Source organism: Athene cunicularia (genome assembly GCF_003259725.1).
Source record: "Athene cunicularia isolate RWA chromosome 12 unlocalized genomic scaffold, athCun1 chr12_part1, whole genome shotgun sequence".
NCBI classification, from domain to species: Eukaryota; Metazoa; Chordata; class Aves; order Strigiformes; family Strigidae; genus Athene; species Athene cunicularia.
Window position 1 is genome coordinate 10,772,890 of NW_020799116.1, and position 27,426 is coordinate 10,800,315.

A 27,426-nucleotide genomic window follows, 5' to 3' on the forward strand; every position below is an offset into this window, starting at 1 on the left:
TAGTCAGTTGTATCCCAGATACTTTTCCATCCTGGGAAGCGACTCGTTGGTATCACATTAATCCAGTGTTGGACAAACTCGTGGTACTTTGCTGGGGCAGAGTCATCAGTTATAGCAGGGTTGTGCTGTAGAGGGAGGCCTGTTATAATCTCAAAGGTAATGATTCTTTCCTAAAATTAAATTGCTCTATGTAAGAGCTACATATATGTGTGCATATACATATTTATATACATATGGAGACTACAGCATTATGATTTAATAACCCAGCCAAAAACTTTTCCCATAAGGCACCAGCCACTTATGCTGTAGGCAGAGGGATGGAACCTCATATCTCACTTTTTTGGTCTATCTCAAAGTTAGGTGGATGTTAGTTGTTCTCCCTAGGTCTCATTTTCACCTATAACTTCTCAACTATTCTAAATGTCAGCCTGCTTTAAGCTAATTCCTGCTCAGCTTAGTCCTTGAGTGCTTAGCTGGATGTTTACAGAGCTCGTAGGCGATTCCTGAAAATTCGTCTTTTGCACAGCAATGAGTTTATGTCAATGTGCCACTAGTATTTAGAGGTGGTGTTCTGATCTGAGTAGCCCTAATTCCTTTGTGTAGTATTTGTGTTGTAAATTGTAAAGAACCCATGCTCTCAGATGTTTGAGTAAAACAGAGAGGTAATATTTACAACCCGTGATTTTTATTAGCTCTTGACTGATGATTTTGATATTTCTATTTTTGGTACACAGATCTAAGTACTTTGAGAGGAGGACTGCTTTTCAGAAAGTTGGGATCTCTGCTTTCAGAGAGCATGTCCAGCATTTCAGTCATCTCAAATCACTGTTTCTGAAAATTTTGGCTGTAAAAATGAACAGTATCTAAACTGAACTTCCTGCCCACTAGGCCACTTGATTTCTAACATTTTCCCAGCTAGTCCTGAAGTTTAATGCCAGGGAATTGTGCAGAATTCACTTGCAATATAATAAGAATGTGTTGGACAAATACTAATTAGCCTTGCTCAGTTCATTAATTAATGGCAGCATACCTCCAGCGAAATCACCTTTCCCCTACTTAAAATGGTTTGCATATTCTTTTCAGCACTCCCTGAATGGGATAAAAAAATCCAAAATGCCTTTCTGTCTCTCTATGACAGTTTATTTTGGGAATGTAAGGCAAAAGGAAAACCAAGCCCTTCCTACAGTTGGTTAAAAAATGGCCAGCCACTCACATCGGAGGTAAGGTTCCTCTCACCTTGTTTGCTTTCTTGCTCATCTTTTTGGTTCTTTCATGTAAATCATGACATTCATTTTACAGTGCATTATCTTTTTTCAGAAACTTAATTAAAGGTTAACATATAAAAATAAATATAGTGGTACAAACTCTTTGTAACACAAAGCCTCAGTTCTGGGAGTTCATCTTAATTGAAAATGTATGGTATTGCAAGTTTATATATAGAGATACACCAACTTCTTCGTATGATTTATCTTACAGAGCATCTGATTGCTACAAGATATGGCGATAGGTATGGATAGGTTTAAAAATATCAAGTATAGTTAGTGAAAGGGTTTATCCAGAAACACTAAATGCATTTGTAGATGTAATCTGTAATTTGGAGAAACTGGTAGGATGCCAACTGACTATGGAAGAGTGTTTCAGAGCTGGCGTTGCAAAATGGTCAGCCTGTGAACGTGCACTTTTCTTCTGTTCCTGTTTTTAACCTGTAGGCTGAATGGACCTTTGGTCTCTTGCAGTATGGCTGTTCTTAGGCTATGTTAATCCTTTAACTGAATTAATCAGTCACCTATGAAAATCGGTTACTATTGAGGTTAATACTTTTCAGGCACTACATGGGGAATAATAGACTAAAGAAAACCACATCAAGCTATAAGGAGAAGGTGAATAAGTAAAAAATCTCACTTAACGGAAAAACGAGGACCAAGTGGAAAGGAAAGTACTGAAGTGGTAGGAGTGTAGGAGGAGAGGGGAAATCAATTGGAGCTCAAACACTTAAGAAACGTGATCAGATACTTATGCAGACAGGTCTTTGAGAACCCAGCTTTGTTTCTTTCCAGGCAGTGTAATTACACTCCTATGGTGGCCAAGCTTTGGCACATCCATCTTCCAAACTTCTGCTGCTGGCAACCTCATGAAGAAAGACTTCTGTAGCAAGACTCTTAGCTATGTTTGCATTCTGCTGAGGCCAAGTTTTTCTTTTTTATTAAGCATCTATTGAGCATAAAATGGCATGGCTCATCCGCAATACATTTTTACTTGGCTGGAAAAATTAATACTGTGATTAATTTCTGTCTAGCTAGAACAGACACAGAATAATTTCCAAAACATATGGACCAAATTAGCACCTGCTGGGTTGCAGAACCAGCACTTGTTTGACTTAGTAGTACTTATTTGAAGCAATTGGAGGGGGTTTCTATCTTCCATATGATTTTCGGCTGGATTAGTCCTAAACAGAACCCAACTACCATCTGAGAAGGCCAGCCAGAATTTACTTGGATTGCAGTTTTTCTGAACTTGATCATTCTACTCATTGTCACTTCTTCCTAAGCAAGATTATCTAGTTTCTCTCCCTTTGAAGGCAGCGATATTTAGAATCTGTCACTCTTCAATTGCATCGTTTCAATAAAAAAGAATAAAACACTCTACAGACACATTTTCAACCAACATTTTCACAGTACTTACAGTGTATTGTAGATGGAATACTTCAGGCAACAAAATGCTGAATGTTATTGCTCAATAGACAAAATGGATAGTTTGGAGGTGAAAGTACAAGGGAGGTGTAATAAAATATTCAGTCTGTCACAGCACCCTGCTTGTTGGAAATATCACAGGATGAATACCTTCCAGACGCTTTCCACCTTGGGGCTGATTCTGAGGATATTGTCTACTCTTTGTCAAACCTTTCTCCCTGACCACCTAGTTGGTCATCCCCACATTATTTCTTCTTGTGTACATGGTGTGCTTTATTCTCCTCTTTGTCTGTCTGCATAGCTCAAAAGAGCCCACAGAGAATGGTGGGAAATTCAGCATGTGTATGAAACACGAGTGTTGCTTCAGAAGGGGTTTTTATATTCAAAGGCTGTTTGTAAAAAATAGAATACATCGAGAGGATACCAAACAGCCTGAAGGTAAAACTAAGTATGCAAAAAAAAAAAAAAAAAAAAAGAAAAAAAAAAAAGGATGAATAATGTAATGTTGTTAATTAGTTTGCAATACACCAACCATACAACTGCAGGCTGTGCTCTCATCGAATTTCCAAACTAAATAAGGTTGGGCTGGGTCAGGTCTTGGTTGGGAGGCCTTCACGGAAAAGCTGGAGTATTGGAAAATAGAGCTCCTGACTCAGTAAGTGGCACTCTGCCCTCTGCAAGCACTGTAAGAGGAAACCCCCAACAGACTGTGCAACCAGTTTATCTGTGGCAACTCAGCAAGTTTAGGTTGTATACGTTTAGCAGTTCACAGCTACATTTTAGATGCTTGTGGCTTTTCAGGAATGACTATGCTGTATACTCTAACATTGTGTGCTCCTGTTACTGCTTCAGAGGCAGGAGAGCCAGGCTAAAGGTGCAGCATAATAATATCTGTTGTTTCGGACTTGCATTTGGTGATGGAATGTTCCTTGTTGTGGGTTTCTTCCAAACTGATCTGTTTTGGGGAACATTCTTTTCTCCTTCTCAGTGCTACACTTTGCAGTGGAGCTATTACTGTCCCCAGAGTCTAGTAATTGTAAAATCACAAAATATTTAGCTTTAAGTTATGCTTGTAGCATGAAACAGTCTTTTTTCTATTTGCCAAAAGAGAGAAAATAAAACACCTTTTAAGACACTGAATCCCAGACTCTGATCCAAATTTACCTACTGTGCAGTTTCCTCTATTTCAGCAGAATTACACTGAAGAAACTCAGTGTGTACAGGAATTTGAGCCATGAGGAGCACGCTCTCCCTCTGATCTGAACAGCTGCCTGTGCGTTTCCAATAGGAATTTAAAAGGGCTTTCAGTACAGCTTTTTCAGAGGATCATTTTTCTGTGACTTGTGATCTGATGACACTTGAAGTGTTTCCATTATTTGAGCCCCTCTGTCTCCTGCGGAGCTTTTCTGATCATCTTAGAGGATCAGAATTCATCTGATGATATGAGGGGGGTCGGCCACGTGTCAGGGCTGCAGGTGCTGCTTCCCAGGAGCCCTACAGAGGATGCTCCAGGCTCGCAGTGCAGAGCAGCCGTACGTGCCCTGTGGTCACTATTTCTGCATCTGCTTGGTGGTGAAGCATGCCCACAGAGTCACAGTTCCGCAGTGCAAGGAAACACACGCCACAGCTGGAACATCTGGGCACACCTGCCCAAGGCAACTTCTCTGCAACATGTGCCTGGAGTTCTTCAAGAGTTTGAAGAGCTAAGAGGTGAAAACATAGCCACCATCATATAGCCAAGGCAGACATTGTATTTCTGAGGTGTTCATCCACATTGCTTCCAAGAAGATAACGCTTCTGCTTCTGAATTGTGATCAGGTGCATCAGTGTGATACCAAAAAAACCTTGGGATTGTACACTCGTTGGCTCTGTCAATGTTTTTTCGCTTGTTTTTATCAGGAAAGAATTCAAATAGAAAATGGAACTCTTATCATACCTGTGCTGAATATGTCAGACTCTGGCCTCTATCAGTGTGTGGCAGAAAACAAATACGATACTATTTATGCCAATGCTGAGTTGCGGGTGATAGGTGAGTAAATGTCACTGGAATGAGCAGGTACTGAGTATAACAGGGCACTTACTGAGGCAATTTGAAATTAAGAAATCAGTAGATTAAATTCCACCTGGCAGTTGAAGTCTGTTGATATTTCTTTGCTGCTTGCTCTTCATCCATGTGCAAATGTTTGGGTTTTTTAAAAATTTAATTTCATAACTAGTTTTGGGAAAGAGTCTACTTCCATGTGTGGTCTTTTTTTTTATCGCATACGCACAAATTTAATGAATGCTGTTTCTCACTTAGTATTTGAGTTATTAATATTCTGCAGTTTTTAAAAGTCATTTCAGAAAGTGGGAAAAATAGTTTTAGCTATAAACAAAGAGCATATGGCAAGTATATATATAAAAACAAATAACACGTAGCAAGTAATCTCAATGATTATCAGAGATGCACATAAAATGGAATTTGTTCATATTATAAGTATTCTGTTATAGATACTCAAATATAAAGTTTGTTCAACAGCCAAATACTAGTGAAACAGGTAAAACACAGAATTTAAGAGCACCTGTTGTACCAGTCTTGTGTTTTCTCCTTTTCCAAGAGTGAATTTTCACGTAAATTCCTGGGAAAATGAACACATTTTCAGAAAACCGTCAGTTTATAAACAGAAGACCACTGAAAAACTGTGTTTGTAATTGGATTCTCTCTGCAGACAAATACATGTGGCTGGGATGAGGAGTGTGATGCTTATCCTGCTGACATAGCTCTGCTCAGGAACCCCGTTCTTCATTGCGGATAGACCTGTTCCCCCAGTCTGCAAGAAAAGGTTGTCAGAGCAGACAGTTTCTTAAGTAGACAGTTTAGAAACAGCATAAATAAAGATAAATAATAAATAAGATATAATTAATTCCATTCTTTCGTACTTAAATACATTTTTCATGTTAGACATATGTACTTTTGCAGAAACCTCAAAAGCAAAGCAATTACTGGATTTACCTACTATGTAAAGAAGAGAAGAACTTAACATGTTCATTTAGTAACTTGTCAACTGCATATTGCTCTGCTCTTCTTTCTTCTTTTTAGCTGCAGCACCTGATTTTTCCAAAAATCCTGTGAAAAAAATTTCTGTTGTTCAAGTTGGAGGTGACGTTACAATTGGTTGTAAGCCAAGTGCTTCTCCCAGAGCAGTTATTAGCTGGAGAAAGGGCTCAGAACTTCTGCGCCAGAACAAAAGGTACTGTCATAAACCAGTTGCTGGATTGTTGCGTGTTCTCTGTTTTAATAATATCGTTTAAACATCACTGAAACACAGCTGGCTTAGAATTGCTTTTGACAGCTCATTGACGGAAAACTTTGATGCCAGAGGCCTATTTGTCTTTAACAGTGGCCATACAGTTTTGAAGATATGAAGCCGGCTGAGAACAAAGCCGAACGAATACACATGGGTAATTGTACAATACATACGTTTGTGTTCATCAGCAGTTAATTCACTGCAGCGCCATCAGAGCTGACTCTTTACCACCCGAAAAGCCTGACTGAATGAGCTTCATCTAGGAGACATCATTGGAGGCTTCAGGGAAGCAGAATATACCCCCAGGCTGCAGCATAAATGCTTCACAGCTGTACAGGTTGTAAAATAACCCGGAGCTAAATCAGCCTCCATATTCTGTCTTTTCTGTTTAGGGAGGATTTAGCCACAGCACTGAACCAACCAGCATGAGGTTGCATGGTCTTCATCAGGGTTTTACTGATATTTTGTCTGTGATGGCCAATAACTTATTTGTGAGCTGCCACAAACCATCCACATTATTACAGGGTAATGTCAATTAAACGGTGCAGCATTAAAATCAAAAGTGACTTACTGACTTGAGTAAATTGGGACTAGTATACAAAATATACAACTGTGATGATGTTTCCATATACAAATGCAGATGGATGAAATGGGCGACAGTGTCTAAGAACGGTAATTTTCCTCAGCATCTCTTTCAGTTCACAAATATAACAGCAACACTGTTTTATCTCATCATCATTTTCAAAGACAGAAAACAGAATCAGTACTTCATAAAGCTCTGGAAATTGAACACCAGATTTCACACACAAGACCAGTTGGTCAAGGAGGTTACTTTGGATCATGTATGATGTAAAGTAATTGTAATTCACTAAAACAACATTATCCAAAACTGTGGCACAAATATTTCCCTATCCCATACCGCAGTAATGTACCAGACAGACAAAAGCAAGTCAGCAGTATATGTGAAAGAAAGTGCAAATCTGAGAAGTATTTCACATAGTTACTAGCAATGAAACTGAAAAACCCAGGCAAGCAATCCACACCACAGGGCACAGATTTTTACAATTTTTCCCCCCGCCCCTTTCACGAATGGCAGTTTTTCTGTTTAACTGCTCAGCTAATGTTGAAAAATATTTTTCTAACTACTGATCAGTCAGATTTGTATTTGCATTTTGATTGTACAGTCTAGGCAACAAAAAATGCCTGTTCATTCCTACTAGACGCAGCCTATCCCTACAGTGTGTAGAAAGCACGCTCGATATTCAGTTTGCCACAGGTAATCTCTGGATTTTCTGACACTGAGAACAGGAGCAAGGAGAGAAATATTTAAAACTTGCAATTTAAATATTTGATTTAAGCCTAGATTTTGAGGTTCTAATACCGTGATATTCCCCATCTGATTTGCTTATAAAAAATATTTACATACTGCATGCAGTATTTACTTGTGCTTCTGTATTAATTTACTAATAATAATTATAAGCACACTGTAATTTTTGAGCATCCCAGGTGGCTTTCTGCTGCTGAGCAGGAGTAAACAAAAGGAGCAGGATTTACACGGAGGCAAAGGGAGTGCTTAAACTCTCCATGTGCAAAACATTATTACCAGTGTGTCCACTGGTGCAAAGTAGAATTTATGAGGCTTTTTGATTATTAAATGATAAAATAGCTAGTGCCGTGGTTTTAAAGAAGAGAAAATAAATCTTCTATACAGTATTTTTCCAGAGATATTTGACGGAAAACAGAAAATTAAATAAGGATTCGTATGGCTGTAACTAAAGCACACAGCTAATTAAAGTAATAAAGTCACATTTCTTTGCTCATAAAAAAGAGAAGGAACCTGTTCTGCTGTTCTCTCTCTATATATATATATGATTAAACTCTGACATGTCAAAGATTAACTATTTCAACTAAAGCTTTCCTTATTTCTGCTCCCATTTTATTGTGCAGCAATTATAATCTTTATGGACTCCTTTACTCTTTTTTTTTTTTTTTTTTTTTTTTTTTTTTTTTTTTTTTTTTTTTTTTTTAATATTGTATTGGTTTATAAATGCTGAAAAAAAAAGGAAATATCAATCCCTTACAGTTCTGATGGCAACAGATGGACACATTGCTAAATAAGTCAGTGTTAGTGCAACTAGACCTATTCCACCCTAAGGGGAAAGAATATTCTTTAGTTTTCACCTTTTTCCTTTCACTCATGGTAATACTTTATTCCTCATATGAATGCATGGTCACTGCTCTCCCTGATCATCTGAGCTTTTAATACGACAAGATAACACTGCTTTATATTCATGTTAGTTTGTAAGTATGTAAAGAAAATTGTGCTAACTAGGAAGAGCTAGTTAATAGACTATCCATACTAAAATCATCATGAAATATTTGTTATTTGATTTGTCTGAGGGTGTTTTATCAAGCATTTTTAAGTTTATGAAGCTGCAGTATTTGGGCCCCTGCTATTTGAAAAATATCTTAACATTTCCTGAGTCTGAAGTGTAATCTTCTGAATCTCCTGCCGTGGTCCAGCAGTGAAGTTCCTCAGCCCCTTTTTAGGGCACAGTTAGCTTCTTCCAGCACCACTTGTGTCTCTCATCTTTGCAGCTCAAACACATCGTTGCCCAGATCTCCAACAGCTTGTATGCTGTGATTGATGTAGAATACTTCATTGCATTTGAAGCATACATGCAAGTCCTTCAAAAAATCCCCCAATCAGTCAGATTTTCATTAGATGGTAAAACAAAGCCTGAACATACCTGTGCCACGTCTGTTTACTGTTCCCAGTCTCAATGTCCCCTCTCCATTGAATGTTGTACTACAAAAGTTTCAGAAATAGCCAAATTCCACCCTCATTCATATGGCTCACCCCCTCTGGGATTTGTCTGTGGTTCATGCTGCTGCCCACCTTAGAGAGGGAATTCAAGGTTATTGGCTGCAGGAATCAGAGAGATGCCACAGTTGGCTAATCCCACTAACTGCTTTTACTTGCTCTCTCTTCACATGATCCCCCAATCAGCTTTTCTGCATCCTCTAGCAATACAACTTCCAAGTTTTCTTTTAGGCAATTAACCTCCATCTTTGGATCAAAGTCTTGAGAAATGGGCTTTTGGGAGCAATACCACTTGTCCAATGGGCAGCTGTTTTAAAAGATTTTGTTTGTTCCTTCCCAAATGCGTGACTCTTTCCTGGCATGTGCTGTGGATTTTAGCTCAATGTACAAATGAAATGCAACAAAGAAAAAGAACAAGCTTCATGCTCTGAACAACCATCCTGTGGAGTCTGACACAGATCTGAGCTATTTACATGTGTGCCATATATTTTCAGTAAGTGCAATGGAGTTTTTCTTCAATCTCCCTCCTATTTTATCATGTGTCCACCGAGGAAAAAAAGAGTAGAAGGGAACAATTGATATATTAAAGCAAATTTGCAAGTCTAGGCACTGGTCTCATCATAAATCTTTTTATCACCTTCAGTGGATTCAGGATCAGGACCTTCATGGAAATCTTAATTTATAAAAATGCTTTTTGATTGAAGTGTTTTAATAAATGGGAATTGGAACCCCTTTTGCTTTACCAGAAAGAGGTGCTGTTCCCTCGCCATGAGTTGAGTGAATGCATATAAACATATGTCATTCACTCCACTCAGAATTTAAATGAGGATAGCTGAGGGAAAACAGAGAAATGAGGTAGGCTGAAAGAATGCATTAGTCATATACAGCACTTTCCATGCATTAGTAATCAGTAATAAGCAAATATTCATAATTTAAATTTTCTGGGGACTGGACAGAAGTATGTTTAGGAGTCAATAAAATACGCTTAATACTTGTTGGCTCCTAGACTTGCTTGTAGGACACAGTTCAGTCCCATCTCTGTGAAGGCTGTGAACTGATTCTCTACCATAAATAAAGCTGCTTTATGTGGTAAAACTTCTCTCCCATGCCACACTTGGTTTTGGGGTTTTGCACTCATTATTGCCACTACTCAAAGGAAATGCGTGAGAATGATTGAGCGCTGACATGAGAAGTTGTCTTTCAACAACCTCATGCAAAGAAAGGGGGGGGGGGGGGGACTTACTTGGTAAGTGCTGAGGTCTCACAGCTGCCCCTTGGAGACTCAGACTCAAAGGGATCCTCCTGCTCCCGTGTGAAACGCAAGGACCCAGCAGGTTTCATTAACTGCAGGGTTGGTCTGTTCATGGCTGTGTCCTGCACCTGAACTGCTTTACCAGTCTCCTGGGCAGGACCATTCTCCTGCAGCCTTCTGAGCACTCACAGCCACCATTTGCTTCTGGCCTTCTGCCAGTACTCCAAGGTTCAGAGTCAGATTCCAAAACTATGAACGTTTTAACACATTTTAACCTTGTTTTGGGAAAGGAATTCTGTCTTGCGGCTGCTGTTGGAATTAGAGAAATGGAGTTAAAAAGATACAGGCAATTAATTGGTAAACAGGAGAAGACCTCAATCCACCCATCAAATAAAACATACAAAACATATTGTACTGTGAAATAGCATTTCAACTTGAACCAATTTGAGAAGAAATGTATCGGGGCAGTTCAACAAACTTCAGTGAAACATTTCAATTACCAGCATGTCAACACTGTTTGTTTAGCTTATACTGAAACCTTCTGGAATATCAATTATCTTTAAAAGAAGAAGAAAAAAAAAAAAATCTGCTTGGGGAGGAATCAAGACAAAATGGATTGAAAATTCCAAAATTTGCACTACTAACAAAGGAGGAGATTGATGTCCCTTAACTTTTATTTAGTTGAAGTCAATATGCAGTCTAAGGTAGTTATTTACTTTTTCTTGGCAGGCACCTCCATCTCATATGAGATGCTTAACTTTAGATGAGCAAAGCTGGGGGAATGAAAACTATCTGGTGTCTGAAAAAAAAAAAAACAACAACCCTACCTATATTGAATTCAGACCAGATGAGTAGCACAGGCAAAGAGAATCTTTACTTGTCATGCTGCTTAGTCCCACCAACCACCCTGCTTTATGCACCTGCTGTTTGCAGATAAAAGTAGAATAGACATTTGTATGCTGGTAGCAAGTTTCATATAGAACATATTTTCTTATGCTATTCTAGCACTCACCATTCCCAGCTTTCTACAGCAGTGTGGCTAGGTGAATAGCAATGGGATATTAATATTACTATTATTTTATTTTTAAGTCTCATTTTTGAAGCCTGGATTAAGTGTGTCTCCATTTTTATCCTTCTTGCTTTGCTACCACAAGAAGCTTTGCATAGCTTTGATGATATGCCTTAACCTTTCTATCTTATCAGTGTCTGTGTGCTTGTAAAGAAGTTCATTTCCTATTTTAGTTTTTAAATAGAGCACTTGAAGTGTGGCCATCAGCAATCAGAGCAATTCCAGATATCTTAGACACCATCACTGTAAGTCAACATGAATACAAATTAAGCTTATCTCTTGATGAAATTCTAATTTTGCTTAGGGAACCAATGGAATTGATTCCACATCTGCTAAATTTGATTAATCACTTCAGTTCCATTCCTTGCTAACAAATAGATTGACAGAAATCAAAGGCATGGATTTACCTTCCTGTTTTCTGTGCTTGGTCTGAATTTATATATAAAAATACGAAAACTCCTACAAAACCTGAGACTGCTATATAGAATTGCTTTGGTTTGTCATTTCTCAGGCCACACTACTACTACTACATATTCGGTGCTAACCAGACAAAACCCATCATTACACCTTTCCCAAGGGAAGCCTGAGAGCCGCAATGACTCTTCTATGTTCTAGCTAAAAATATCTTGTGCTCAGATTGCAGTAGCCTTGGTTTCTATATGAATGGCAGCAGAAAAGAGGGTATTGCAAAAGACTATTGGAGGCAGCTATAATGTATTTCTTGAATATTTATTTGCTACCAGCGTTGGTATTTTTCTATTTTCAGTGTTGGTTGTAGGCATAAGTGTGCAAGCATTTGCCATTGCTTCCTTCTGAATAATGTTGTTGAATCTAGGAGAAACATAAAACACGGTAGTGCTCACTGAAGAGAACACGTGAGCAGAAATGTTTGGTGATCCAGCAAAACTAATGATATTGGCATAAGAAAAGTTTTCCAATCAAAGGGTTGCCAGAAAATGCCTCAGACTGACCTGAAGTACATTCAGTCTTTCCTCCTTTGTGTTCTTCATGTTTCCAGTTATTTCTGTCTTCTTCCTCAAACTGAGCATGAAGGCAGGGAGTGGAAAGCATAGGAGTGAAAGATGACGAGGGAGATATAAGGAGAAGGAAGAATGAGCACAGATGAGGGGAAGAAAAAGACAATATTTTATTTTTTCTTCTTAATCTTATTTTGCTTTGGTTTTCCCCTTTCTTCTTTCTCTGTTATCTTTCCATTTGAAGTCAATCCACTGCAGAGTAATGAGAAGGCAGAAGGGAACCCCCATTGCTACTTGACCCAATGGAATGCTGGCAGGCAGCAGACAGAGAATATTAGTGCAGTGGAAGACATAAGAAAAGGGCTTTTCCTTTCTTTTCTCTCTCCTTAGAGAGTTTCATAATGGAACAAGCCAATAAACCTAATTTCATCATGTATTACTGACTACTTAATGCAATAGTGTTTAGCACATCAGATAGCGTGAGCATCAAGTAAGCAAATGAACCATATGTTCTCACGTATAAGAAAGAATGACAACCTGTGTGATGCTGAATTTATTACAATTTCTCTTCTGTATGACACCTCTAATACAATTTTAAATTGTTCCTACTCAGCTCCTGGGAACCTTGTTAAGGTGAGCCTTTCTGAGGGGCTGTCCTACATGCTGAGATGTCCCAAGCAATCTGTCACTCTTCCATGTCATATGGAGCTACAATAAACTAAACCCCTGTGAATGTCAGTGTTGTGCCCTCTCTCCCCTTCAGTTCCTGTTTTATCCCTGCTTCATGCACATATTCTGATTGATGTTCAGGATTTGATCCAAAGCCAGCTAATCTCATTGGAGTTTTTTCCATTGACTTCAGCAGGCTGTGAATCAAGGTTCCTAATTAGGAGTTTGCACAAAAAATAATGAGAGGATGCAACCTTCTGTGCTTCAATTTTAGTCCAAGTTGTACCGCCATGCACATCATTACTGTTGCTCTATTCTGTTGTGTATTGCCCTAGCGTACAAAAATACTAGTATTGGATGAAAAAATATGGTGCACAAACACCAAATAAAACATCCCGAAAGTTTCCAACTAAGGGTAACGTTAGAGGTATATAGATCAGGATAGGTTGGGGAGGTGGTGTAAAAAGGAGCAATAAGATATTGATTAACATGACAGACACGTGGACTGTTGCCAGTCATGCTGTAGGCATGAGGAACAAAGAAGCTTCTAGGGAGGAGTTTCTGGGATCATTCTGAGTGTGAATGATTATGTGAGTGAAAGCATCAAAACAGCACCCGAAAAATGTGGCTAATGCTTGGCAAATATGAAGGGTTTGTAGGAGGATATAACACCTCTTGTTTGGCCGTCGGATTTTATTGCGAAGCAATACTGCTATTTCATGACTTCTTTTCTATGAGAACGAAAACTTTTGTCAAATTTTCAGTGAAAGGAGGAGCTGTTACAAGTGGTAGAATATTACACATTAAAAAGACATAAAATTTCTATGCGATATATTATCACACAAATTAAGCATAAATTCAGTAGCTCAGTGAAGATTGCCCTAGGGTCTCCTACATGTCCACAGGTATCCCGAGCAATGGGTGCGGGAGGCTAGTGGTGATGAGAGCTGCAGGCAGGAGAGCAGGGGCATGTGCAGGTGAAAGGAGATGAGTCATTACACGGGAGCTGAAATCACTGAAGACGCACACTGTTCACCTCCGGTGCTGTGTATCTGTTTGGGTGTGTATGCACATGAACATGCTGTCCAGGGTTTCTGAAAGCAAGCCAGGACCACGCTGTGTACCTGGTGTCGGTTGCTTGTTGTATATACAGAACACTTTAAAGTTAACAGCAGGTTTTATTGTACGTTTATTTTTGAAATACGTTCTGACAAGCAGATAGGGAAGAAGATTCCTGTAAGTGAATTAAACTCCCACACGGAGGGTAATTCAAGGCCTGATGTACTGTTTAAATTCTACTTAAGTCCCATATTAAGGGCTTAGTTTTACATCTGGAGCGAATCTGGTTGTATGAATGGCTGTGTCTGAACTAATAATGTCTGAATCATAAAAATAATGATTAATGGTGGGATTAGATTGAATAGCAGTAGTGTGGGCACACCATATTGTGCTGAAAGAACTTTTCTCGGATGTACTGGTTATAAAGATTTCATAAAAACAGCAGAACTTGTTGGCAAATAGTAAAATTGGCAACCTTTTTCTTTGGCAATTCAGTTCATTTTCTACCTGGATTCTCAGCACAGAATTTCGCAAAATCTGGTTCCTGATCCTTTCCTTCTTAGTGTATTACTTTATCGCTACCTTTTATGCCATGATTGTTCAGACTAGTCAATGTATGGCTACAGAAATGTTTCATTATGCCCTGTCCACAAGGTAGACTAATAACCAAGAAATCTTTCTTTTTTTCCTGGTCATGCTAACATATGGCTCTTGCCTCAGTCCAGGATTCTACTACATCTCTCTTCTAATGACATCAGTTGTTTAAATGCAGATTTAAAATAGGGCAAGGACCGACACAGGGAAGAGAGGAGCTGTAAACAGGCCATATCTTGTAAATATGACATGAGACCAAGTCCTCTAGGTGGGAAAAAAACAGAAATGTATGTGTTTGTTTACCATAGCAGACTGAGGATGAACAGGCTCACAAGTACCTTAAAACTATCACAAGGATTTAGAAAGCTGAAAGGATTAAAACATGGCAAGCAACGTTTGGGGGCATTGCTCCTTTGTTTTGTTTCATCACTAAACTAGCTGTTTGGTTGGCACATCTCTCTCCCCTGTACATATAGAGGTCCTGCTGCCCAGTATTCCCCAGCTGCACATTTTGAGAGATATTACTACAACAGATTTAGACACATGTCTACAGATACAGTATTTTTGTTGCTTTTGTCTTTGGTCATTGCATAAGAATATCTGTCTCATATTTAATACTTGAGTATGTTAAAGAAAGGGCAAGACAACTTTTGCTATTTTATATTAAAAGGAGTACCATCTCCTGAAAACACTGTCTTTTGTCTGGAAGCTTTATGATGGAGTATAACTCAATTCAAATGTCTGTATATATTTACATAAAATAAATATCTGCGGTCCCAAATTGCAGAGATTCTATGCAAGAATAATGTTTCTTTTTAGGAACAGAGGGGAATTTTCGGAAATAGAAAGGAACAGTGTTGTCATGTCACCTTCTATCATTGCTAAAAGTATTAATTTCTAAAATAGTTTAATAAGACTATTCAGATAGATTGTGTAATTTTGTTTTGATTCAAATAGTTAACACAGAGTTTAATAGTATTTATTTTATTTCCAGTTAATTGTCAGTCAACTCTAAAGCTCATTTATATCAGCATGCAGATAAGGAAAATCTTCTTTTAAGCATAGTTTATTAAATGGCAGTACTATTAGCATACAAATTACACTCAGAATAGGATAAACAGGTACAAAGATCATTAACATATAATACAGACAGTCAGATCTCAGATGGGACTCAGTGGGACCTTTTCAAAAATACCAGAGCTGTCATCAGCGGGCACAATTCATTCACTCAGTCAAACTTTACTCACATTTACATCTGCATAAATCACTAGTAATTCTGAGTCACTTGAGAGCTGTTTCTGCCCCTCAGTTACTTCCCCTTGTACTTTTTAATTCAGCTTCCCTCATGCTATGCAATCTTTGTAAAATTAGAGGAGTCAGCTATTGTCTCGATGTCGGCTAGCATATCTGAAGAAATTTATAAACAATATATCTTTTCATAGCTATGAAAGCAGGAGTGGTTTTGCTCTTGAGCAGAGAAGTGAGACTGAGAAGACATGGTTTCAAATAGGATTTCTCAGATAATAAAAATTACTTTGCCTCTGATTTCATACAGAATTTCATACAGAATTTCATACAGATACAGAATACTCCCTTTTTATCTGCACAGTGCTATGATGATGACTTCAATAACATTATGAGGTGTCAGACACTTGATGTTAGAGGCAGACAAGAGAAAAGAAGAATGAATCTTTACATTAAGTATCAAGGTTACTTTATTTTGAAAGGAATTATTTTATGCCCTTGAAGAGATAGCTACCCTACTGGCAGTGCTGAAATCTGCAGAAGTAGGCTTGATTCACCCCGAGTTTTACACCAGTTCAGCTCAAACAGTTTTGATGGGGATTTCAAAGATAGTTGCTGTATTGAATTAATGCAATTCACATCCACAAATTAAAATTGCACCTCTCTCTAAAACAGATTGGCTGAACAGTACAGCAGTGCTCAAAAATTACTTCTGCTGCACTTTAAAATCTAATGAGTTGACACCTCTTCCTTTTCTCAGATTTTATTTTTCTATCAGCCTTGTTAAATACATATTATTCTTTCATGCTCTTAAGTTCAAAGCAAATAGCCATCAACAATCTTTTGCTCACATGAGACAACACTTTTGGAGATGGTTTGTTTGGCCTGGTTAATTAAAAGCTGTACCTATCATCCCTGCTTGATTTCTCAAGTTCTTTACTTAAAAAGTATGTGTGACAATTTTAATGAGCTCTCACTTCTTCCCAGTCTCATGTCTTCCGCAGAAACATTGCAAGCTATTCTTTTTGAACATTACGCAAAGATTTGACTCCAGCAGATCTTGGGTAGGATGTTTGTTTTCCCTTTCTGCATATAATGCTTAGCTTGTGTACTGATGGAGTCACCCCGAGACATGGGTCAATCCGATGGAGCAGGTAGATTAAACACAAACAAAAGGACATCACTTATACTATGCTTAAATAAACCAGGGAAAAACTTCTCGCGCACTATCGTGGGACTGAAGGTTTGCAGGGGGCTTTGGATTCATTCCTGAAGGCAAATTTCATCCTATGTAGAATGGCACTGTCTCTAGATCCAAACCCTGGGTTACAGGTCACCTGGTGCTAGGAAAGGACTGTGGTACCTGCTACTGCATCCTTACTGTGCCCTTGCCCTCTGCCACAGGCACCCTGCAGACAGAAAGTTGGCTAGACATGTCTCTGAACTGGGCTTTAAGCTTAAAGAACAGCATAAGCTGTCCTATGTTCCTATGATCCTCAGGAAGTGAACTGCATCCAACACATCCACCTTTCTGCAGGGTAAATTCCCAGGTTTGTTACATATGGAATTATATTTCTGGGTATTTCTAATTAGCCCTTGTGTGCAGGAACTTTGTATACATTTATACAACTGGATTTTCATCTCTTCCTCATAGCAACTTTAATTGAGCTATTTACCCAGAGGTAGCACCTGTGTCATTCAGGCAGGAGCATAGGTGTCAGCACTAGTCTGATAAGAATTTAAGCATTTTGTAAGTCAGAGATGCCAGTTTAGAGTTAGGCTTCTGCTTAAGCAATCCCTTGCTGCAAGAGGGCTTTATGAACACTTGTGTCCCAAGTAGCTCATTTCATTCTTTCTTCTCCTTCTTTTGCAGGGATGAATTTATCAGATCTGCTTCAGATCCTTTGTTTTTTGTCCCTCGACAGGCACTCATTTACTTACTGAGAGAAGTCCAGTTTTCCTGGCAGACAAAATATTCTACTTGCATTATATTGGACAAATTAAACTTTTCTGTCTTGTCGCAGTACTTGGAATCACCTTGTCTTCTGATACAAATGCTAAGAATTATTATCTATAGCCGTCACATAGTCTAAAATGTTGTGAAAAGTAGCGGTTTTCAGCAAGCCTTTCAGCAGGTGAGATGTGTTTCACAGCTTCTTTTTAAATCGTTTGTTAGAGCTTGATCCAAAGCCCATTAAAGGAAATATTCCCATTGCCTTCAGAATCACAGTTCCATTATTTGAAAGACAAATGGAAGAGGATAAAGTGCAGCCCCCTCTGAACCCACCCACGGCATAAAGTCATGGCTTTGAGGAAGTTTATGGCAACTTTGTTGTTCATGGCAACCAGGTCGGGATTTCATATTGCTTTTTTTTTCCCTTGCATTTGAAATGCATCATCCTGATTCTCTGCTGCGCTCTACTTTCTCATCCCTCTCTGGACACAGACCTCAGTACAGCTGGAAATTACTTTTTTTTTTTTTTTTTTTTTTTTTTTTTTTTAATTCCCTTCCCAGCTAACTAATTACTCTGGAGTCCTTTGTGCTGTTACATAAATTCTGCCTGAGTATCTTATTTACTGCTAGCTCCCTAATTGTCTTTAGGTAGCATGACCTCTGTTTCAAACAACTCTGAAGCCTTTATTTGCTCATGGTTTCTCTTTGCTAAGCTCCGTTTTGATCTGTTGAAAGAGCTATTCCATCCTCAGCCTGCCCAGCCGCTGAATACTGTTTCAGAACAACATTTCATCAAATCAAACATTACCTCGTCAGTTCTTGAGTGGCAACAAACCCCTCTCAGTGGAAAAACCAGGAAGCTGGGAATTATTCAGGTCTCAATTCCTAATGAAGAATACAGGAAAAACAATCGGAGTGAGACATGACTAAACTTCAGTGAAAAAGCCCTAGCCAGGAATCCACAGGGGGCTAAGCACAGAGCCTGTACATTCAAAGATTCTCCCCTTTATTATTCTGTATTTTTATAGACTGTTTTTTCCTACCGTATTACCTACATTGGAAGCTTTTGGGGACTGGGATTGTCTTTTTTTTTTTTCCTTATGCCCACTTCTGGATTCCAATTTGTAGCTAGAGCTTTTAGGTGAAACTTCAGTAAAAATAACAGGGCATCAATATTTGATGGTGAGAAAGACACTACAGTGGCTTGTTATAACTTATTATTCAGGTATCCAATTTATGAACATTTGCTGATTCACACTTGAATCTCTTTTGATACTGTTTGATGAAACCACCATATGTTAGCTAACCAGTCAGTTGAATCAACTATTTTATCACCAGCAGTTTCTAATGAGGGTGTTTTCTTGTGGCTGGTGCAAACTGATGTGAAGAAATGCATCATTAATGAAAAGAAAATAACAGAGGCAGAAGTGGAATACTTGCAAGTCTTTCTTCATATTTAAACCTGCCTTTGAGATCCTCTCATCAGGTGTGTCCCATACTGAGAGGGAGAGGCACCAATCCTGTATCGTTTTGATGCACAGTGTCATGAAGCCAGCAGAAAGGCTCAGTTCTTTCATGCTTATTCATCCTTCCTTATCTGAAAAATGTCACTTAGTTGATACATCATTGTATCGAAGAATGTACTTTGTTGCTTCATATTTTGCTCCTCTCTGGTTTAATATGGATATATGATAGACTATTAAATCCGAACTTATTTTCTCATTGTACTACAAATCGCATGCAAACAACTGCTGCAGTACCTGGTGATTATTACCAAGGAAACAAAGATTTTTCATTCAAGCCTAAATCCCTTCCCCTCTGAGCTCCACACCCCAGTGACAGAGTGCCTGGCACCACGGGCACGTCTCAGCTTCTCTCATCCCTAAATCCAACCCTGCCCTGCTCAGGAGAAGATCTTTCAGAAGGATGAGGTCAGATAAGACTGAGAGACATAAAACTGGGGGTATGTAAGTGAGAAGACCGCCAGGAATCCAAGTCTAGCACTTCTCTTCATCAGCTGAGAGGCTGGGAATGTGTAACGGGAAGCAGAACAAGGTCTAATGTGTGTTACACGTATAGCTACAAGCATATAAATACCAGAGTGGAATTCAGCAAGACACTCTGATGTTTTTTGTGTGTTTAATGGCTACGATATTACTGTCAGCTTCAACTTCTGCTCTTGTTATTGTTCATTTCCTTTAATAATTCATTACATCATCCAATCTTATGTTGTAATAAATATTAAATACCCAAGCTGTGATGCATGAATTAGATATTTTCTTTTTATAAAAGGTTTCTTGTATTAGATTTAAATGTCAATTAAAAGAGGAATATAAAAAAAAAAATAGTGCAGTACTTCTGTGAGTGCTAGGATGAATGAAGCCTGGTTTCCTGTGGATCTGTGACTTAAATCTGGATTTTGTCAGCTGTGCAGAAGCGTGGCCTTTGAGTGCAGCTCTTCCTGGTTGGGTGCAGATTCTCTGATGCCTACTAAGGAGTGTGCCCATGCAGTGGCCTTACTGGCAAGAGGGGCTGTACGTAGAGACCCTGACACCTTTTTTCATGAAGCTTCCAGGAATTTCATGTCTTTGAGCCCACTGTCCTCCTTCTAAGTCAGAAAAACTTGGTCAGGAGCTTCAACATTTACCATGTGAAACAGGTGGATGGAAGAACCATCACGAACAAAACATTACAGGATAATTCTGTCCAAAAGTTCATCACTTACTTAATTCAGTTTTCATTTTGAAATTCTCTGCCTTTGATAAATGTGTTTTGTATATTTGTGAAGAAAATCCCAAAGCTCTGAGGTGCTGTCCTTGTATGTAAAAGCAAAGAGGTGCTGGATATGCAGCAAAAGCTTACCTAAGGAAAACATATGCTGAACTCTGTACTGACGTCTTAAAGTATCTCATTGACTTGAAGAAGTATATGAACAAGCTTAGAAATTAATTTTGTCCATAAAACCCAGGAGTGGTCCTGAAATTACTGTTAAATGCAATTTACCCAATACTCTGCAAACTAGTGTAAACAACATAATGACTAATAGGTGATTTGAAGGCCCTATGAGACTGCGATGTATTTGATTTGGCTCCTTGGCTTGTGAGATGGCATTTCAGCATCTCAGCTAGTCTGCTAATATCTTTTAATAATCCTGACAAAATTGCACAAGCAGCTGGGCTCAGACACAACATTAGTATGTCATAGGAGCACTGAAAAAAAAAAAAAAAAAAAAAGCCCCCCATGGTAAAATATAACACAATTAGGTACCAAGTTCAGTCTTCCTTCTTTCTCTGGAAACTCCAAATTTTGCTGCAAGAAAGTCAGCTAGATAAGTTAATGGTCAACTCCAATATGTCAATATAACATTCCTAATATAGAAACCAATAATAAGCAGAGGTGAAAATTGGTTGATACATATTCATCTTGTTGTAGAAGAGAATAAGTATAATGGAAGCATTTAAATATTAAAAGTAGCGTTACGTTTCTATTAATTTTTTTTCTCCCTATTTGTTTACTTTGTTTCCCCAGGGTCATCTTACTAGAGGATGGCAGTCTCAAACTCTATAACATCACCAAATCAGATGCCGGGGTGTACACTTGTATAGCAACAAATCAGTTTGGAGTTGCCAGAAATTCAGGGAACCTGATTGTGAAAGGTACCTTAGTGTTTTCTTCTGTGCTTTATGAATATTAGAAAGTATGTGCTTTCTTTCACTGGGATGCTCAAGTCTGTGCCAATCAGTGCCAGTATTGACAGGTTGTTACTTGCAGTTTAAAGCTGAAGCTGAGCTCTCCGGTGCCTGCAGCAACGAAAAACTCATGACCACACCATTCTGATGATCAATTTGTTTATCAGGGAGGTCTCCCAAGATATCCATAGAAACGGGTAGTAGCATTAATAATGATATTTGTACTGCAGCACCATTTAGACATCAGGTATGGGCTGCACCGTTGCAGGCATTGGGCAGCCAGGGTTTGAAAGGACACCGAGGTGGTGGTGGAGGTTCAGTGTATGCTGTCCGGTGTGCTTGCATGAGTTTTGTCAGCTTTTACAATTTACATCACATCTGAGACTGCAGAAGAGACTTTAAAGCTGGGGAGCCATAAAAGAGATAAGATGTTATGAAGTAATCTGAAAATCAGGTGGGTTTATTTTCTTCAGCGTGAGGTGGATATCTGTGGCATACATTGTATTCCTGCAGGTCCTGAAGCCACCCACTCTTCCTTCCATATCCCAGCTGCTGTGCGTTACTTTGGTAAATAACTCCAAAACAAATCTGAGCCAAGCAAAACCTCTTCTTGGACCATCACAGGTCTTTTAATTCTGAATATTAAAATGGCTGCCTTCCACAGCCCTCCCCATCTAGTTGCTGCATTGATAATAAAACAAGGGATCTCTTAGGGTATCTTTTATGCTTTCAGACTAGTTTGTTTTCCTGGATAATACTACTAAGACATCTCATTTCAGAGGGCACCCCTTTGTCAGAAAGCGTTTGATTTTTTTGCTTATATTTTCTTACGTTAGGTTTTGGTTTAATTAAACCATTTGAGCTGTTAACTACAGGTTAATGTAACTAGACACATCTTTTTTCTGAAGGGAAAATGGGGAACATTTTCCTCTCACATTACCATTATTTTCTTCTCTATATGAAATAACACTTTAATTCTCTCCTTAAAAAGAAAGTGACTTGCCTCTTTGAGTGTTATCAGTATGAACTTGTCCCATCAGGATCATTATAAGAAGCCAAATCCTATGTCCTCTGAGACAAAATCACTGATGGGATCTGATGAGATGTACCACAGTACAACTACGTAGTTATGCATGAAGTTTCCCAAACTTTGTATGGATGTCAGCAAGGACTTGCCTGACTGCATAACGCTACCAGCTCCAAAGCAAGTCATGCTTTCTTCTTCCATTTTTCGTCCCTTTTGTTTTTCATTAAGTCACTAAGTGCAGATAATTATCTAACAGTCACATTTTGTAGCTCTTGCATATGAAACAGAAATATTCTTTAGGACTGGAAAGCCAGGTTTCCTTCTTCTGTCCTTTCCCCTGCTCTATCTTCACTGCATGCCCTCACTGCGGGGGGACCGATTGCCCCCCAGGCTGCCACTTTCTTTACTCTCAGCTCTTCTCCAGCTGACAGGACTTTTACAAAGTCATTGCTGAGAGAAGTGGGAGACCCAGGGTTCACAACCCTTGACTAGGAAGGACTTGACCCTGTCTCTCCTGTGCTCTGTATGAGCACTGCAACCGTGAGATTCCAACCATTAGTGCAAGAGGTGGACAACCCCAGGTCACTGTCATTTTGAGCTACTCGCTGCTTGCCCAGGAAGGTGTGTACTCACCAAAAAGCACCTTTTTCACAAGATCCCACTTGGGTGACAGTCCTCACTTGCTACCAGACAAGGCTGCAGTGGTCAGAGCCAGTGTTTGGGCACGTGGCTCCACTTAGCTTCTCTTGCTGGTCTTGGCAATTTATTGAGCAATCTGCATTGCTTTTGGATGGCGGTCTAAGTCCTCCCACTGCAAACACAACCTCAACATCTACTTCAGCTTTTCAGGCCACCTTGGTGAGGCCAGGAGTTTTATTTCTAGATGTTGTGATGCTTTAGTTGGAGGTGTATAAAGAACTTCCCTAACAGCCATCATAACCATATAGATATCAAATGGTCACATCAGCTGTAATTCTCCTTCCCTCCAAAACTGCAGTTTCATCTGTGCTGGGGTTGAGCCTCTGGTGTAACAGCACACTCTGGCTCTGGTCCCAGCCCAGTGATGCTCTGCAGAGGAGCATCTTCCCTGCAGTGTTTTTCACCCTCCCTTGAAACACAGTTAAATACATTGTGGAACACATTAAAGTACATTATGTTCAAAGCAGTCCTTTGTTTCAGGTTTTTGCTGTGTTGATAGATGGTCTATATCCATTAGTAAAAAGAATTTGTACAAACTTATCACTCAGGTAGACTAGTCCAGAGGTGGAGGACATGAAAAAATATATACTGTTTTTGTAGATATTCCTATGAGTGGTATATGAAGTGAATATGCTCTGATCTTTGATCACTGACATTTTTTTCTCATAGTGTTTTTTCTCTTAGTGTTTTTTTCTCATAGTGTTTTTTCTCTTAGTGTTCTTTTCTCACACAGTCTTTTGAATGCAGATGTTTTCTTATACAAGTAGTCATATTTGTTGATTTCAAATTAGAACATCTTAGAAAGTGGAACTTCTGAGATTATAGTAAGCATATTAATCAGGTTTGCAAAACAGCTAACAATAATAATGTCTGTAGTTACAAGAAGAGCACGATATTAAATGTAATTTGTAACTCTCTCTTTTTTCTTACTAATCTTGTTTTCAATGACTTTAGAATGGTTACTGTAGCTGCAGGCATGACCTCTTCCCCAACCTACTGCATCTGCCAAAATCTTTTTCATACTCATATTATGAAAGAGCAATTAGCATTGATGCAGTGCAACGTGTAATCTGAGACGGTGTTACAGCACAGCTAGCAATGAATAAACCAAGAAGTCTCGGGTTTAGGCAGCTCTGACTTCATTAACGTTATATACTATTTCACATATCACATACATACATCCTCATATAGTAATATGGAAAAATCACATTAAAACATGGAAAAAAAAATAATTTGTTTGGCATTTATGAAGTTTATTAAAACACTGGGTAACAACATGGTATAAAAATGATCTTGTTTGCAGGGAACATTTGTTTTTGTTTCCCCTCTGGAGAAGTTTTGGCTGTTCAATTATAGGCCTCATTGCTTCAGCATTATTTTCAACTGAAATGTCAGAACTTGGAAAAGCATATCTAATGTGCAAATTAAGTTTATTGCTGCTCATTGAGTTGTTTATTCTTTGTGTGAGAAGTCTTTATTATACCTCCAGCACTCACAGCATCTTATCTATTTTCTCCTCTGGAATGGGATTTGCCATATAATGCATGTCTGCAGTTGCTAAGCAAGATAGATAGATAATGTAGAACCAAGAGCTTTTAAGAAGCTTTTAAAAGTATTTGAGGTGGAAGTCTTACAGACAACCCCATAAAAGAAGCAGAAAATATCGCACAAGTGAGCCAGTCTGCATCAGTGGTACCACTGGATATGAGCTGGCTACAACAAGAGAGACAAGAGGATGATAATGCCATAATAAAATGGATTTTTTTGCTAACACTACTAAAAAAACATGCCTCACACACAAACAGTATAATTCATTTAAAAAACACTTTTCTATATTTATTTCGTTGAGGCAAATAGGCTCATGCCAATAAGAAAATAGACTTCTAATACTAATAGCATAAAGCTATTGGGATTTGTTGTGTTATAAGAAACCATTATGTTCTGATATTCCAAAATACCTGTTCACTAGAGGGTTCTGTAGAATGTGATTTTTAAAAAATACTTATCTTTTCCCTAAGGAGGCATTCCATAGGTTTTAAGAGATAAATGATCTCTGGAATTATTATTTCTTCTAATAACATCCTATAACATGATTGCAGATGTCTTATTTCTGATCTCTTTGAATGTGTGATCAAATAATGGCAGAGGAATTACATGACAGTCCTAATGAGTTAACCATAATATTATCAGAACCTTCTGATGAAGAAAAATTTCAAAAAATTCCCAGCTAGTTTCATTAGAACCAGCTGGAGCTAATGGCTCCTTCCTGTACAACAGACTGGCTTTGATGGAGGCTTAAAGATTTTACAAAAAAACAAGACATCATTTTCTATTTGTATTCTATGGATTTTAGAATGTAACCATTGAATCTGATTACAAATTCTATGCAATGCTGTTTGTATCATTCTTGCTTAGTCTTACCTTGACCTTCCCATAGAAATAAATTGATTTTATTTATAGTATTTTACTTATTTATAGAATGCTGTAATTGTACTCAGTGCATTGTGAGATCCAAAATGGACCGATCCTGGTGACCAACCATCCAGTACAGAGAAACAGGAGTTACAAAATGAGGTGGCATTAAGTCTTGTGGTAGTAGAGGTGATGTGGGTCTTGTGAAGGGTAGATATTTAAAAGAGAAATTTGAAGGACAGGGAGTACTTGACACATGGAAAAATCCGTAGTGGCACAAAGTTTTATTAGTGCTCAATGAATGAAAGCAGAAAAGGTGAATTTCACCCCTGGTATAAGTGCCTTGTTTTGGATTTTTAGCAGAATACCCAATTCAAAGGGTGTCTTCAGGCTGTCATCAAAGCAATGCAAAACAGATACATGCAAGTCAGCTTTAAGCAAGACAGATAAAATACCAGCAGCAGTTTATTCCTGGCAGCAAGGAGCTTATCTTAGGCTTTGGGGTCTGTCCAAGAGGGCTGGGAAGGTGAACCCCATAACCACTCTTTACTCATATCGAGGTACTGGGCTTACAAATGGAAGGCTCAGGAAACGTGCTGTTGCGCATCTAATTATTGACACTGTAAATGGCCTTGCTAGGGCCAGCCCTCCCCACTCCTCCCAGGGGCCGTTACAGCGTACAGGAGACAGGAGCTGTGGAGGGGACCCTTGCTGTGATTTCAGAGACAGTTCACCCCTCCTGGTTCTCCCAGGTCCACCACACAGGTCAGACCCAGGGGCTGCATGAGGGAGGCAACAGCTCAGGGTGACCTGCTGGACCCTTCAACACCCTTCTGTAAATCAGGCATAACCTTCTGCATCATTTATGAGAGAATACGTGTGGAGACATCTCTGCTGCACAGCTAAAGACAGAGCAGACAAAAAACAAGTGGAGGCTGGGAGAGTCAGAAACATGCAGGGCAATGTAGAATTTCCACTTTGCGGTCGATTGTGGCATTCGGGGGAACACTTTGCTTCTTTGATACCATATTTTATTGGCTTTACAAGCTAAGTGTAGAGATGCACATGGTTTATAGGTTTAAGGAAAGAGGGAGTCTTACAGGATGACTCTGGAAGGAGAGATGACGAGTTTGGAGGACCATCTCAGGCCAGAAGATCATGCCTTTCCACCTGCTAGTGGCAAAGAGAAGTTCCAGCTCTTTTCTTTTTCTAACATATATAGAATTATTGCAAGTAATAGAACTTCTCCCCTCAAAGTGTTATTCATGCAGTTCTATTTCAGCTGTGAGAATAAGAAGTACAGGAGGAAAAACAAGAAAAGAAAACTTTGTGGAGGTTCTCCATAGCTTCCAGAGACTTTTCAAAATTATTCTATGAAAGCTACCTGTACTTCACAATGGAATTACTTCATTTGAGATTTATGGAGCTAAGTTCTTTGCCAGCGTGCGCTGAAATCAGTGGAGTTGTGCCAACAAAGAATACGGCCCTTGAATCATCTGGAATTGATTGCATCTGACACACTGCTTCCAGGGAGAAGAAGAGATTTCTCTAACCTAATGATCGAGTATCTTTAAGACAGTCATCTGAGGACTTCACATTTTTGCAGTCCTTGACTTCAGACAAACTGATGGAGCTGCCACGACAGTTTTATGTGGCTGTGAAGAGCAGTCAGAGTACACAGAGAAATCTGAGAAAGTGTGTTCCAAGTCTGAGCTTTAACTCATGATGAGAACCTCTGACGCTCTATTAATGATACCAGAAAAAAACCCACATAATTTGTCTATAACAATAAAAATTTGTTTTCCCTGGAAAACGTTACTTGATGCCTGCAGCAAGTACGTCATTGAAACTAGTGAGATGCAGTTTTATTTTAAAACATTAGCAGAAAATGCAACATTCTGCCATGTTTCTACTTGACCACTGCCACAACAGTCACTCCTCCAGCGTAGCTCAGATGTGGAGAAGCCCTTCAAGTTTCA

General features: G+C 38.9%; 1 protein-coding gene across 5 annotated transcripts in view; it reads left to right on the forward strand.

The window, feature by feature from the left end:
- CNTN6 (contactin 6) overlaps positions 1 to 27,426 on the forward strand; it is a 151,288-nt gene that overhangs the window by 103,739 nt on the left and 20,123 nt on the right. For all 5 annotated transcript variants that reach the window (XM_026857656.1, XM_026857657.1, XM_026857659.1 and 2 more), the window contains 4 exons: positions 1,084 to 1,220; positions 4,590 to 4,719; positions 5,770 to 5,920; positions 21,149 to 21,276. In XM_026857656.1, the coding sequence (XP_026713457.1) occupies positions 1,084 to 1,220; positions 4,590 to 4,719; positions 5,770 to 5,920; positions 21,149 to 21,276 (546 nt within the window). The remainder of the gene's footprint in view (positions 1 to 1,083; positions 1,221 to 4,589; positions 4,720 to 5,769; positions 5,921 to 21,148; positions 21,277 to 27,426) is intronic.